At 50.0% G+C, this 14,957-nt stretch overlaps 1 protein-coding gene across 23 annotated transcripts in view; it reads left to right on the plus strand.

Moving 5' to 3' along the window:
• Positions 1 to 6,273: 6,273 nt before the first annotated feature.
• PTPRT (protein tyrosine phosphatase receptor type T) overlaps positions 6,274 to 14,957 on the plus strand; it is a 1,155,226-nt gene continuing 1,146,542 nt past the window's right edge. For 18 of the 23 annotated variants that reach the window (XM_086331748.1, XM_086331752.1, XM_086331750.1 and 15 more), the window contains exon 1: positions 6,363 to 6,501. In XM_086331748.1, the coding sequence (XP_086187874.1) occupies positions 6,414 to 6,501 (88 nt within the window). In that variant the 5' untranslated portion in view covers positions 6,363 to 6,413. Of the gene's footprint in view, positions 6,502 to 14,957 lie in introns of all 23 variants that reach the window. The other 5 variants (XM_086331749.1, XM_086331754.1, XM_086331755.1 and 2 more) reach the window with 2 other exon arrangements.

Raw genomic sequence — 14,957 nt, forward strand, 5'->3', positions numbered from 1 at the left:
ATTGAGAAGGCTTACCGAGAGCACACCAACATCCAGTGAAAGCCACTTGGAAGTGTGTCCAGGCTTTCTGTCTGTCCCAAGAGAGAAGCTGACTCTGGAGGGGAGAAAGGCACAGGGTGGTAGCATCGATCCAGCACAAGAGAAATCTTTCCAACCACAAAGGCCTAAACCTCAAAGTGATTTCTTTGTAGAGTTTTGCTTTTGGACACAGAAATGTTATTGGATAATGCATGTTTTTACAGAACAAAACAGTTAGATCATCAGCTTATGCTTGAAGTATACATATGGTTTCTAAGTTGCATTTGAGTTATTTAGATTTGCATATTTCAACAGAAAGCATTAACACATATTAATATTCCTGCTGTAAAAACATTATTTAAGCCAGAACTATTGGCTCTGAAAGAGTCTGTGGTGTGTGCAGAACCACTCTGCTAATAGAAAGGTTAACTTGTATTTTTGAATTATTGATGATTGCTTGTTACTAATTTTTTTTTCTCAGAAAGGAGGAAATTATTAATGAAGAGATCATTGCCAATGTGTCTGACATCATTAATGGTTTCATCTTGCAACCAGATTAAAAGAGACAGCTGGTCCATGAATTTGTGCGTGGAGACAGCTCCAAATGCGCTGACAACTCTGTGGGAGGGCGGGGCCGCCAGGCACTGGGGCCTGGGCATTGGCACAGGTGGCTGGTGAGAGGTCCCCTCCCGGCTGGCATGGCCTGGTCCAAGGGCCGTCAAAGGCTTTGCTGCAGAGGGACCAGGCAGCGGATGGGCCATCACTCTCCTGACATCTTTTCAACTCTTCTGTTGCCCTGGGAGCCCACTGACACCTTTCTCTGCCAGTCACTTACTGGCATTTTCTCCATGGCTGTTTTAGATCTGTGATTTTCAACATGAGCTTGCATCTTCTAAACATGCTCACCTGGGAGCATCACCTGGGAGACTGGTGAAAACACATTCTTGGGCCCCACCTCTAGCATTTCTAATTCAGTAGGTATAGGGTAGGGCCCAAGAATTTGCATTCCTAACACATTCCCAGGTGATACTGATGCCGCCAGTCCAAGGATCACATTTTGAGAACCAGTTTTTACCAATGATTGTCAGCTTGCACTGTGACACTGCTCTGGAGAAGGGGCTGGCAACTTCTTCTGCAAAGGGCAAGGACAGTAACTATTTTCAGTGAAATGGGCCAAATAATCTCTGTCACAGTTACTCAATTCTGCCTCTGCAGTGTCGAGAGCAGCCAAGGGCAATTGTAAACAAATATGCAGGACTGTGTTTCAATAAAACTTTATTTATAAAAACAGGAGGTGGGCTAGATTCTGGCTTATGTGAATAATGTCTTTATGGCAGAAATATTAATAAACACTAGTGCTGCTGTTACTGAACCAAATTTGGGTCTGCTTTCCCACGTGCAGGCAAGCCAATCTACTTACACTGGGTTCTGGTGAAGGAAAGTGCAGTGTTTACTGCAGGGAACCAAGTAAGGAGTTAGTGTTTTAAAGGGCAGCTAGTGTTTTAAAGGCCCAAACTCCCTGAAGGCTCTCAGGGGAAGGTTTTTAAAGACAGGATAAGGGAGGGGGATTCTGGAGTGTGTGATCAGCTCGTGGACATCCTTCTGATCAGTTGTCAATGTCATCAGGAGTCAATGTCATCAACCTTCTGGTTCCGACCCGACTGGGGCTACGTGCTTGTGGGCGGCACAGAGTTAACTTCTTCCTCCTGGTGGGGGTTTCAGTCTCTGCAAAACAGCGCAAAGGACATGGCTCAGAATATTATCTATAGCCCCCTAGGAGGGACTAAAAGTCCTTGGATTTGTTTAACGGCTAAACTATTATTATTTTGTACTGCTTGACTATTTTCCCTTCTTTCTGTATTTTCTCACCTCTCTGAGTAAATGTACTCTTTGGACCTCAGGGAAGCCCAGGAGGCCACAGTTTTTCCACAGACAAGAGACAGGCAGAGGACCTAGATCAGGGGCTCTTCTGGGAAGTCCCCATAGGATCCTGCTCGGCTACACTTTCTGTCAAGACATGCAAATGTAAATAACTCAAATGCAACTAAAAAACTGTAAGTATTTTTCAGGTGGAACCTCACGACCCAACCATTCTGTTCTACAAAAACATGCATTATCCAATAATACCGCTGCACCCCAAAGCAGGACTTTACAAAGGACCTGACAGGTGGCAGTGTTGCTGAGTTCAAGCTTGTAATGTTTGCTGCAGGACAGGCCAAAAACTCCAGAGACAAGTTGCTGGAGTAAGGAACAGCAACTTTATTTAGAAAGCCAGCAAGACGGAGAAGATGGTAGCATCCCAAAGAACCCTCAGTTAGAATTCAGGCTTCTTTTATACTAAAAGTGGAAGGGGTCAACTAAAACATTTCTGGTTCTGGGCAGACTCCTGAGGGAGTGTGCTAATTTCTTCTTTCCTGCAGCCATTCACAGGTGGTCCTAAACAAAGGTATTTTAGCGTAACACTCATCTGGGAGGCAGGTTTCCCAGAAATGGGCCATTATGTATAATTTAAGCTTATAGGCAACATCCCTTTAGTAGTAACTCGTAATAGAATACAAAGATTCTTCCCTATTACAGTAGTTTGCTGACCTCTGCTTGAGAGCAGCACTGTCTAATAGAACTTTCTGCTAAAAGCAACCATAGGCAGTACACAAATGAATAATAAGCATGGCTGTGTTCCAATAAAACTTTATTTAAAAAAAAAAGGCAGGCAGTGGGCCGGGTTTGGCCCATCGGCTGTAGTTTGAGCAGTGCTAATAGATTTTTCTGTGTTAATGAAAATGGTCTATATCTGTGCTGTCCAATATGGCAGCCACTAACCACATAAAGCCCCTGAGCACTTGAAATGTGGTTAGTGTGACTAAAGACTCAATTTCTAAATTCTGTATTTAAATGGCTAGAGGTACCCTGCACAACAGCAAGGAGAGAGAAGGCGCCAGTGGAGGGCCGCTCCTCAGCTGCCTCCCTACATAGGGTGAAGCCTCTTTGAGTTTCCTTGTGGATAAGATGGAGATGAAACAGCTACATCACCAGGCTTTCCCTATGGGTAAGTAAGGCATCCTGGCCCAAGGTGTCTTCTCCCTGGTCCTCTGATCCCCACTGTAGAGCTGACCATCACTGGGGGCAGAGGGAAGGGCCGGGGAGATGGAGGTCACCTCCGGATCTTCACCTCTCTTCTCCGTGTCTGGTCTTTACCACTAGACTGCAAGCTCCAGGAAGGCAAAGACCAAGTCTCCTGCTCAAGCTGCACACCCACAGCCCAGCCATGGCACATGGCAGTCAGCCAACTCCCTTGTTGAAAGAATATGTGCTTCAGGCTGCCCCTCAAACCATGCTTGGGCTGAGAGAGCTGCAGCTAAAGTGTCTGAACATTCCTGTCTTGGTGCCCCCAGAGCTGAAAGGGAAGTCACTGTGTAGACAGGGACACCAGGGCTGAGAGACGGCTTGCCCTCAGTCCCACGGGATTAAGGAGAAGGGGCCACCTTCTTGAGTGGAATTGAAAGGGGGTAGTGGGCCCTCTGAAGCCATCAAAAAGCTCACCCAGGCCCTGGCCTCCTTGCTTCAGCACTGACACTGAACCTGGCCCTGAGCCAGGAGTGAACATGTGGTCAAGATCCCCCACCTCCCCGGGCTGATGGGGGCAGATGGGAAAGCAGCCCTTCCTTTCTAATCAGCACTGAAGTTCCCGCAAAGGAGGGTGGGAGATGATGCTGTCACTTTCCATGAAGTCCCTCCTCTGAGAAGCCAGTCATCTGTGGCCCTGAGCCATCCCTCCCCTCAACTTCCCATCAGCCAGCATCCCTGTCTTAAGTGTCCAGGTGCCCTTTGAGAACTCAGGCTTGTGGAAAAGACCCAGGAGACAAACCACATCCCCACTGTGTAAAAAGCATCACCCCAGCGGCTGTCTCAGGGGGCCTTGGCAACTGGCCGTGGGCAGGAAGTGCCTCTCGGCTACAGAAGTCATTTAAGGAGCTATTCGGGGAGGTGACACAGGGAAGGGCCTTCCAGGCAGAGAGAACGGCAAGTGCAAAGGCATGGTGGTGGGACCAGAGTCAGAGTCTTACTGGGTGGTGGGTTTGGCTCCTGAAGAAATAGAGGGATCAATTTCTAGGCAGAGGGTAGCAGGCAAAACACAGAGAGCCCTGGCTTCAACAGGGGTAGGTTCAGTCCAGTGACAAGGGCAGGTGATGGTCCTGCTCACCAGCTTGGTGACCTTGGGAGTGGAGCTTTTTAAAAAATATTTATTTGACTGTGCCAGGTCTTAGTTGCACCATGCAGGATCTAGGTCCCTGACCAGGGATTGAATCCAGGCTCCCTGCATTGGGAAAGCAGAGTCTGACCCACTGGACCATCAGGGAAGTCCCTGGAGTGGAGCTTTATTTTGGGGTCACGTGAACCCCACTCAGTGGGTTAGGGCAGCAACATAGCACCTTTAGACTGTGGATATGGGAGGGCTTGTGCTCTGAAGACACTATTGAGAAATGCATTTTGTGCTTTTCCAGAAAGTTTGAGAGAGGGCATGAAGAGGAGCCAAAGGGAGCCAGGACAAGTTATAAGAAATCAGAAGCTCCCTAGTGGCTTAGAAATTTCCTGCTTCCCGGGTCAGGCCTAGGATCAGCCATGTCCAGAGTCACAGGTCATGGGCCTGGGTCAGGCCTTGCTAACAACTCCTCTGCCTGAGACAAACCTTGGATGAGGGTTTGATGGACGCTGTAGCCAGCTGTTTAGCTCTGAGCAGATGGTATCTTCCCAACCCAGCTGTCCTGAAAGCCAGTCACCTCTGTGCCCCTAGAGACTAGCACAGCAGGGCACATGGTTTAGTGCCCTGTCGAAATCTGTAAAATTATAAAGAATCTCTGAGGCAGCTGGTCCACACCCGGGCCTCCGCCTAGACGAGCACTAGCTAGTCCACGAGGCTAGTCTAAGCCCTTCACCGTTTGAAGGTGGTGGGGGAGCCAGACAGGAGTGGGAGAACAGTGCAGTGTGGGAGGAGTTAATGGGTCTCCATTCAAGGCAAGTGTCCCACTGCATCTAGTGGGATCTGGGGTACAGGGGAGAGAGACTGTGTTCTCTGCCATAGCAACTCAATCCAGAGCCCCGGCACACCTGACTTTTGTATTTCTCCCCAACAGTCTGTCCAATCCCATCCTTGGACTCCCAGCAAAGATGAGCCTGGGGATGGGGTGGGGGTTAGGGGACTGGTCAGGTTTACAGAGTGTGAATCCCTTGAGCTTTGCCCAGAGACCCTTCTTCTGGCTTTTATAGCCCAAGCCCTCAGCCAGAACCAAGGGGCACCTGGTCTCTTCCATGAGATCCCCTGATCCCAGGAGGGCAGAGTCGCTGCCTGTGGGCTGCAAGGGACAGCCCGGACTCTGATCAATGGTTTTAGGCTTTCAGCCTCAACCGGGTCTTTGTTCAGACCGGGAAGAAATAGGAAAAAGCTGCAGGGTTCTGGCTCAGGAAAAAGGGGAAGGGCGAAGGCAGTGAGAGGCTGGGATGCCTCACGGCCAGTCTTCGCCCGCCTCCCAAGTTGGGGATAGCGACAAGAGGGAGGTAGCGAATAAGAGGGGTGCCTGGGAGGCTGATGAGGTGGGTGGGGGACGACTGCGGTGCACCGATGCACCCAGAAGAGTGTGTGTGTGCGTGTGTGCGCGTATCTATATGTGTGCCTGTGGGGCGGTGACGACTCTTACATGAAATTCTCATCTTAGGGCGTGCCGGAGACCCTCGCCAGTGGACACCTGCTCCTGTTTAGGGCAGAGCCCCCTCCCATCACCCCCATTCACCTGGCTCCCCGTCCCGAGTCCAGACGTCTGCCTCGGCCTTCCCCCACTCGCACCCGTACCCTACTCACCTGTTCGCCCACTCCGAGTTCAAACGGCAGCTCCCTCTCTCCCTCCCCTCCACCGCACCCCGATACCTGCGCCCCAGCCGGGCAGACGGTGGACGCGGTGGCTCGGCTCCGGGCGAAGAGGAGAGGACCCCGCGGGGCGCGTGGGTGCGGGGGCGCTGCGTGTAGGCGCGTGACTGTGCGAGAGAGCGGCCCCGAGCCGGCCGGCCGGGCGAGTGCGCGGGGAGCCCGCGTGGGCCAGGCGCGGGCGTGTGCGAGGCGCGGGCGTGCGCGCGAGGGTGTGTGCGCGGCCGAGGCGGAGCGCCGGGCGGGCGGGCGGCGGCGTTAGGACTCCGGGGACACCGCCCCCCGCCCCGCGTCCCGCCCCCGCCCAGCCTCCCGCCTCAGTTCGCGCCGCGCCTCGGCTCCGAGCGCAGCGGCGCCGGCTCCCGGAGCCCAGCGGCGCGCACCGCCTGCGGCCGCGTCGGCGATGCGGGGCCGCCCCGCGCCCGCCCCAGTCCCGGCCCCGGCCCCTGCGGGAAGGGGCTGAGCCGCTGCCGCACGGATGGCGAACCTCGCCGCGCTCGCCTTCAGCCTGCTCCTGCGGCTGCAGCTGCCGCCGCTGCCCGGCGCCCGGGCGCAGAGCGCCGCAGGTGAGTGCGCCCCCGATCCCCGCTCCCTCTCCGGCGCATCCCGGCATCCGCCGCTGGGTCCCGGGCGGAGAAAGTTGAGCGGGCTCGAGGGGCTTGCCGGAGCCCGGGTCCCCGCCTGCAGCCGCGGGCTGCCGCGTCCAGGCGCGCCCGGGCCAGAGTGCCCGGCCCCCGGCGTCCCTCGGCTGGCCGCGTTCGGTCAAGTGCTCCGCTTTACTTTGCTGCCGGTACCCGGGCTCGAGTAACTTTCTGCGGCTGCGGAGAATATTTCCGCTCGCCGCCTCCCACTTGTCGGAATCTGTCACTCGAGTGTTTGGGGCGGCGAGATGAGAAGCGGCATCGACGCCCGGGGTGGTGGTGGGGGGAGCGTTCTCTCCCCGCAGCTTCCTGGGCAGCGCGCGCTTTTCGTGGGGAGGACTGGTCGCCAGCAGGCCGAGGCTGCCATGGAGGTGGCTTTTCTTTTCACCCGGGAGATCCAGGCGGCTCCAGACTCTCTCTAACCACGCTGCGCCCCTGAGCTTGTCCTTACGCCCCTGAAAGCACCGCGGGGGTGTTCGTGTTCAAGACTGAGACGGCGAGCCCTCCTTCCTACCCCGTGGTTTCCATCCCAAGTAAACGGGCGCCCCCGTTAAGGCCCTTTCGGTGCCACGGCTTTGACCTGTGAGCGTGTCTGCTCCAGAAAAGTTTGGGGGACTCGTATTTGGGCTTGACCGTGGGAAGGAGGCGAATAGACGTAGTTCCCCTAGTGTGTGTGTGGGATTGTCCTGGCGTGCTCCTAATGGCAAGTTGGCATGCACCGGAGGCCAGCGGGACCCGGGGCGGGTGGGGTCTCACACATCCCAGACCCCACCGGAGGCGGCTTCCAGCCCCGAGCCCCCCAAAGAGTAGGCGGTGGGGGAAGGAGAGAAGGGAGGAAGTGGTGCAGGTTTGCCTCCAAGTTCGGAAGCATTTTGAAGTTTCTTAGCACTAGTTAGCTCAGGTGTGATCACGCAGAGGGGAGATTGCCGGCATCACAGGGGCAGGCAGAGATGAGCAGGTGGGACTTAGGATACGATGCATTTTGAATTGATGACTAACAGCGGTGTCCATCTATTATCACGCTGAAAGCGAGGAGAAAGAGAAGGAAACCGTGGGCAGTGTAATCTCCTTAAATAGGCTGCTTCCGAGGGTAAGAGCCGCTCGAGTGACCTTCCATGGGAAATGCACTGGGGTCTTCCTTACTCCAAAATGGAAACTGAATATGGGACTTATGCGAAGGGGGACAGCCTGCTTCGTGGCTGGGAACTTAGGGGACTAGGACACTTCTTTCGAGGTGTGTGAAGCTGAAAGGTTGGCTTAGCCAGTAAGAGAAGAGGGACAGCCACACATCATTCTGAAGATGGTGCACAATTCTGTTTCCCTCGTTTCGGATCTGTGTTAGGTGTGCTAGGGCAGGGAAGGAAGGAGGGTGCTTGGGAGCATTACTGGGGACCAAGCATCACTCATGACTTACATTTCACTATCCTCCAGGGCCTGGGCGGCCTGCCACCCGTGAGTGATACTCACGTTCCCTCCGCGAGAATCAGTATCAAAAATATTCCTCCACGCGTCTCGCAGCGTTCTTGGGCAGCGTGCGGTAAAAACCGTCCGGGCTTGGGAAGCTGCCGGATGCTGGAAGCACGCCGCTTCCGGATGCTCCCGCCAGGTGGCGCTCGCCCACAACTGTAAAATGCAAATCTATTTGCTTTCATCTCCGGAATAGAACTTCTTTTCAGTTTTTAAATGAGTAATGTGTTTATTCAGCAGCCTTTTGTTAAAACATTTAGAGAAGTGTGAGGAGCAAGCACCTTTTCTTTGTTTGCTCTTCGGAACACTGGGGAAAGAAAAGCAATCCTGGAGTACAGTTTGGGAAGAAATCTGCTGTTAAGGAACCATGTTTCTTCTGATTTTTCCTGAGCAGAGTGGCTTCACTGCAGACGCAGTGTAGCATATACTTAGCAAGTGGCTGCGTTTGTTTCAAGGAGTCCTTAAACGAGAGGGGATTAGCTTGTGTTGGAGATTTGATGCATTCTGAGCCTCACTCATTTGTAAAAATGTGAATTTTCCGTGGTATTTCGTCTTTCTGGTTTAATGCTAACTAGACCATTTAAGTTAGTTATTTTCCCCTGGTTTCTAACAGCTGCACTTGTAGATTCAGGAATGCTGCAAATGTTGACTTTTATAAATGGACTTATCTTCATACTTTATTTCTAAATGGAGACATTTTGATATCCAAATCTAGTATAAATATGACTCAGTTTGATTTCTTCGAAAGAATCTGATTTAAAACTTTTGGCAAGTTTGGGTAAATAATATGTTTAAAAACTCAGTGGTGTGCTCTCCATAGTCTTTTTATCTGGAAATTCCCAGTCTCAAAAAACAATTTCAGTTTGTAAGCTTACATCCAAGTACACAGTTGGGGTGATATGCTTTGCTGGAACATGTTGGTCACGGTGTCCGAAAGTCAGTGGTGAAAGCTTGTCATCAAAAGGCAATTTCCTTTTTCTTTCTTGTGAGATGTGTTTTATGAGCCAGGATGATGGTTAAAAAAAAAAAAAAAGAGCATTTAAAATCAGCCTCTGAAAAGTGTGGAAAAAACATGGTTTGGGACGAGGAAAGGAGGAGACAGTTAAACATGGATGAGGGAATCATTCATTTATGTACTAGTGGGTTTTGGCATCTGTACATTGAGAGCAAAAACGGATCTGAGAGGGGCTGACTTGCGATGGCAGTTGTTAGCGATGTAGTCATTTAACTCGATAATCATTACCTCTGGGGAGCTGTTAGCAGTACAGTCAGATTTGACTTTCTCTCCTGGATTGCTTGATTTGTTTCCTAATAAAAGAACAATTAATGTGCAAACCTGGCTTGGATTCTGTTTCAGCAACTATCGCAAGCATGTTCGTAGCGAAAGCAGACCACCGTCTTGGGTTGCAGCCCGCTGCCTTTCTCCTCTCCTTTTCTTCTTGCCTAGCCCCAGCACGGCTCCTGCAGACTGCAGATTGCCGACTGAGACGGCGTCCTCTGTAGTAGTGTGACTGTCGCCTTTCAGAGCCACGGCCACAGGACATTACAGCATCATTCTTTTGAACACGGGATACTCCCATGACACTCTGGCAGCGTGTTGCTGTGGAAACAAGAGCAGTGCCATATAGGTGGTGGGTCCCTGATACATATTTATTTATGGTGATGAAGAGATGGTAGAATCTCATGGCAACTATGGTGTGTGGGGGGGAAGTTTAACTCAGGAGGCAGCCTGATTGAGCAAAAAAAAAAAAAAAAAGGTATGAGCTTTGGAGTCTTAAGTCCTCAGTTTGAATTCTGCTCCTGCCTCTTTCTAAGTGTGCCAGCGTGGGCAAGTCATTCATTTACTCCTCGAATCCCCAGCTCCTCGTCTGTCGGGTGAGAATGAACGTAGCTGCCTTGCTGGATTTTGTCAAAACCAGATAAGATGAGATGCGCAGTGAGTGCATTGTGCTGCTTTGTCCTCAAGGGGCGCCTTTTCTCTTACTTGCCCTGGCATTGGTGTATGTACACAGGCCAAGGGGACACCGGTGTTAAGCTCAGCTATGAATTGAAAATTAGCTGAGTTTTGGTAATGATTTTCAGTTCCCTCCTTTTTTTGGCGGGGGCGGGGGGGGAGGTTCTTGATTCTCTGAAGCCGCTTTTAGAAAGAGATTTGGAATGAAACAGGTGTTACTAATACATTTGGCCATTCGAAGATAGGCTTATTTGTTTCCAAGCACACATCCTGTAAATGAGAACAGATAGAAAAGCAAGCAGTTGCAGGATGTAGCAGGCAAGCGGCTGCCCCTGTCTTCTCTCCCTTCCTTCCACCCCCTCACACCGTCTTCCTTGCCTTCGGGCTCTGCCTCCTGCTCTATTTCTCTCTCTTACCTAACCTAGAAATCAAGTGCTTGGCACTCTGGGGCAGTGGGGAGAAAGATGCTTGGTGCACTTGACAAATAAGCAAAGACTAAGTAAACACATGGAGGGCTGTGGCATTCCAAGAAATAAAAAGCTATGAGATTATTGAAAGCAAACCATGCCTGACAGGTGTAATAGCATCTGCAGGCACGTTACAGAGTTGGGGCTGGGAGGCAGTGCCTGTGTAGATATTAGAAAGCGGTTAGAGTGTCTCGTGAAATCTTATAAAGTGGATTCAAATTGGTTTGGAGAGGAAGAACGCTGCAGGTTTTTTATGGATTAAGAGCAATCAGAGGCAGCCAAAGAGACGGGGGATCCCGGGTGATGTGTGCAGGTCGGACAGGGTGACCAGTGGGGGTGACGGCCTTCGGCCTCGGAGGTGGCCTTGCTGGACACTCTAATTTGCCTGGAAGAGGCAGAAATGACCATGATAATAATTATTTATTATCTATCAGTGAGAGTTACAGGTGCTAAAAAAGATAGAGGGATCTAGTGAGGATGCAAGGCATAGATCCCCAGAGACCTGCCAGAAGTCAGCCGTGAAAAATGGGAATTAATGTGTCAAAAAGGCAGAGTGTGAAAAGGTGAGGAGAAATGGTGATCCTTTTGACTGATTTTATTTCAAAATATCAGCACTGTTTCTCTTGGGGTTTCCTGCTGCTGCTGCTAAGTCGCTTCAGTCGTGTCCGACTCCGTGTGACCCCACAGACAGCCTCCCGCCAGGCTCCCCCGTCCCTGGGATTCTCCAGGCAAGACCACTGGAGTGGGGTGCCATTGCCTTCTCCTGGGGCATCCTAGGTATTACTGTTTACCCAGGTGAAGGCTTTTCCAAAGTCCCAACCAGATCTACCATCGATGGGTGACTGATCCATGGAAGCAAGTCCACATCGTTAGGCTTAATTTTTCACCCTGGAGTCAAACTGCCGAAGTCTGTCTGACACACACACATTCACTGGTGCATGAGGGGGAGAGTTAGAAATATTTCCAATTTCTTGAATATTCAGCCTACAATTTTCATTTCAGGCTGGATGTGGCGGGGAGGGGGGGAGTTGGTAAAAAAAATGGTGACACCACTTCAGTAAGCAGTTCGGCAGTTTCTTTGAAAAGTTAAACATACACGTGCCATAGGAGCCAGCCATTCCGCTTCTAGGAATGTGCCCAACAGAGATGAAAACATATGTCAACACAGACACGTACGCGAGTGTTTGTAGCAGCGTTCTTCATGGTCGCCAAAAGCTGGGAACATTCCCGATGTCCCTCAACTGGTGAGTCCATCCAGTGGATTACTACTAGCAAGAAAAAGGAACCAGCTGTTGATACTAGGCTGCAGCACTGGATGAACCTCAGAAAACATTACACTGAACAAAAGAAGCCAGACGCAGAAGATTACATATTACATTAAATATTCAGAAAAGACAACTCTGTGGAGACAGAAGGCAGAACAGTAGTTGCCTGGGGCTGGGCAAGGGAGCAGGGATTTGTCACGAGTGGGCATGAGAGAGCGTTTTGGAGTGATGGAAAGATTTGAAAATGGGGAGGTGCTGATGGTTGAGTGACTCTCAAATCCCAGCTCCTGGCTTGTGATATGAACTCGGTAAGTTACTGCACTGTTCTGAACCTATCTTTGCATCTGTGAGTGGGGCACACGAGTGCCCTGGTGCTGCAAGAGCCAAAGATAACTCCTGTTTATTGTCAAGCTCAGTTCCTGGCATGAAATAGGCACCTAGTAAATGGCATCACTCTTACTCGAGCCTTTCACGTGTGTGTGCTTGCTAAGTCGCTTCAGTTGTGTCTGACTCTTTGAGACCCTGTGGGCTGTAGCCTGCCAGGCTCCTCTGTCCATGGGATTCTCTAGGCAAGAATACTGGAATGGGTTGCCACGCCCTCCTGACCAGGGGATCTTCCCGATGCAGGGATTGAACCCACGTCTCCTACACCTCCCGCATTGGCAGGCAGGTTCTTTAGCACTGGCGCCACCTGGGAAGCCTTGCCAGTCTCCAAAATTGTTTGTTGCATTCGTTTTCTGCAAGCCTTTATTTGTGGTGGTTCTCCCCCACCTCCCTTAGGCTGTGAATTAATAAATCAGTGAGCTAACTTTTCTTCCCTCTCATCACTTTGGCAAAAACGAAAAAGTTTAAGACTATCAAGTTTTGACAACGATTGGAGCAATTAGGTGGCTTTGTTCATTGTTGAGTAGTGAATATTGAAACAGCTTTTCTGAGTGCTCATTTGGCAATGTCTGCTAAATTTGAGAAAGTGAATGCTTTGTGCCTGAAGTGTTTTGGTAGGCTTTGCATTGGTGGTTGAAGGGGAGGGAATAGACCATTCATCCCTTATCTTTCTCATTAAGCCAAGGATGTAGAAATTGGGAAGCCCCCTGCTTGGGGGCAGATACAACATGTTTTTGGCTTCTTAGTTTCCTAACAGGATGAATAGCTTTTAAGGGTGAGAAAAAAGTTCCATCCTTGCATTTTTCTGCCTTTTGGGGATTTTTGTAAGCACCCTGGAAGAATGTGCCCCCGGCAGACCCTGTGCTGCTCTTACGATGTTTATTAACCTCAAACATTGTGGGCATCATGACTGCATCCAGGGGAATGTCACCCACATTCCCAGCTCCAGCTTCCCAAGACCCTGGAAATGCTGTGCCTCTCAGATCACCCTGACTTTGCTTTACTCCCGCTTATCCCAGTGGTTCCAAAGCCAGTCCTGAGATGACAAGCCTGTTTGTTTTGGTCCTTTTGTGACTCACAGTGGATGGTTATTATTCATCTGTTTAAGGGTCATGTATTTGTCTCTTTGGAACCAAGCGTGAATTCATGGATTCAACATCAGCAAGGAGAATGTTTTAAAGACTGCTTAAGGGTTTAATCCTCACGAACGGGTGGCCTTGGGTGGTCTGGATTAGCTTTAACGGACTATAATTATGCCTTTCTCTGCTGCTCAATTGGCATCAAGTAGGTCAATGGGAGCCCCTTTAAACCAGTTCCGTTTTCTTAATTTTCAGACATCTTTGACAGCATCCTGACTTTTCTGTGACAACAAGGATCTTCAGGCTTACCTCCAGGTTTTCTGTTTCAAACATCCAGTCAGTTATGTCTTACAAAGAGACCTGGTCCCTTTTTGTGGAGATGTCAGAACCTGAGCTGCCCACTGTGTTTTATTTGTATACTGGAAGAAAACTGAATAAAACAAGAGCTGTTGGTAATCTTAGGGAGAGAAAAAGAAAGACATTAAAAATTTTTATTTTAATTAGAGGCTAATTACTTTACATATTATAGTGGTTTTTGCCATACATTGACATGAATCAGCCATGGGTGTACATGTGTCCCCAATCCCGAACCCCGCTCCCATCTCCCTCCCCATCCCATCCCTCAGGGTCATCCCAGTGCACCAGCCATGAGCACCCTGTCTCATGCATCGAACCTGGACTGGCAATCTATTTCACATATGGTAATATAAAAAAATGTTTCAATGCTATTCTCTCAAATCATCCCACCCTTGCCTTCTCCCACAGAGTCCAAAAGTCTGTTCTTTACATCTGTGTCTCTTTTGCTGTCTTGCATATAGGGTCATTGTTACCATTTAAGAAAGACATTTTTAAACAGCATGCCTCTATGACCATTTATCTCTTTGGTTTTTTTTGTAAGTTGATTTGATCATGCAAATATATTAATTAAAAATAATTTTGGCATTGTCGTCGTATGTGCTTGCCTGTGAGTATAGTCTCGATGTTGATGCCACCATTTCTTCTTTTCTTAATCATGTTGGAATTAGCCCTTAAGTGCATGGGTCCAGGTGATGCTCACTGTCTGTGTTTTTTGGGCACCAACTTTCTAAAAGGAAAAACGGAAATCTAATCTCACCCTAAGGCAGCTTGGTGAGTTGTCTGTCGCTGTGTAATGGGTTATTCCTCGAGACATAGTGACTTTATTGTCTCACCGTTTCTCTGAATCAGGACTCTGAGTGGCACAGCTGGGTGCTCTGGGTCTCTCCCAGGCTGCAGTCAGGATAGTGGCTGAGGCTGTCATCACCTGGGCTCAAATGGGGAAGGGTCTGCTCCTGAGATCACTCACAGGCTTGTTTGGAGGATTCAGTTACTCATGGCTGTTGGACTTGAGGGCCTCAGTTCCTCATGAGCTGGAGGGAGACCATCTGGGTTCCTTGCTACATGGACTTCTCCATCACAGCATGGTACCTGCCTTCACCAGAGTGAGATGTTGAGGGGGTAGGGGAGAGTAAGAGCAAGCTGGAAGTCAGTCTTTGCAACCTCATTTCGGAAGTGACATCCATCATTCTTGCCATGTTCAAGTCAAGTCACTGGGTTCAGCTCACCCTCAAGGGGAGGGAACACCTAAGGTCTTGACTCCCAGCAATAGAAGATCTTTCAGAACCACGTTAGGAGCTCAGCCACAGGAACCTCAAATAAATGACCCGTGGTATAGGAAATTTCGGGTCTTGGAGAAAAATACAAACATCACTTTTAAAGTGTGTTCACATCTTTTCATTCTTTTTAT

Source organism: Bos grunniens, chromosome 13 (assembly GCF_055505025.1).
Source record: "Bos grunniens cultivar Pamir isolate PY7600 chromosome 13, Bosgru_T2T1.0, whole genome shotgun sequence".
Classification (NCBI taxonomy): Eukaryota; Metazoa; Chordata; class Mammalia; order Artiodactyla; family Bovidae; genus Bos; species Bos grunniens.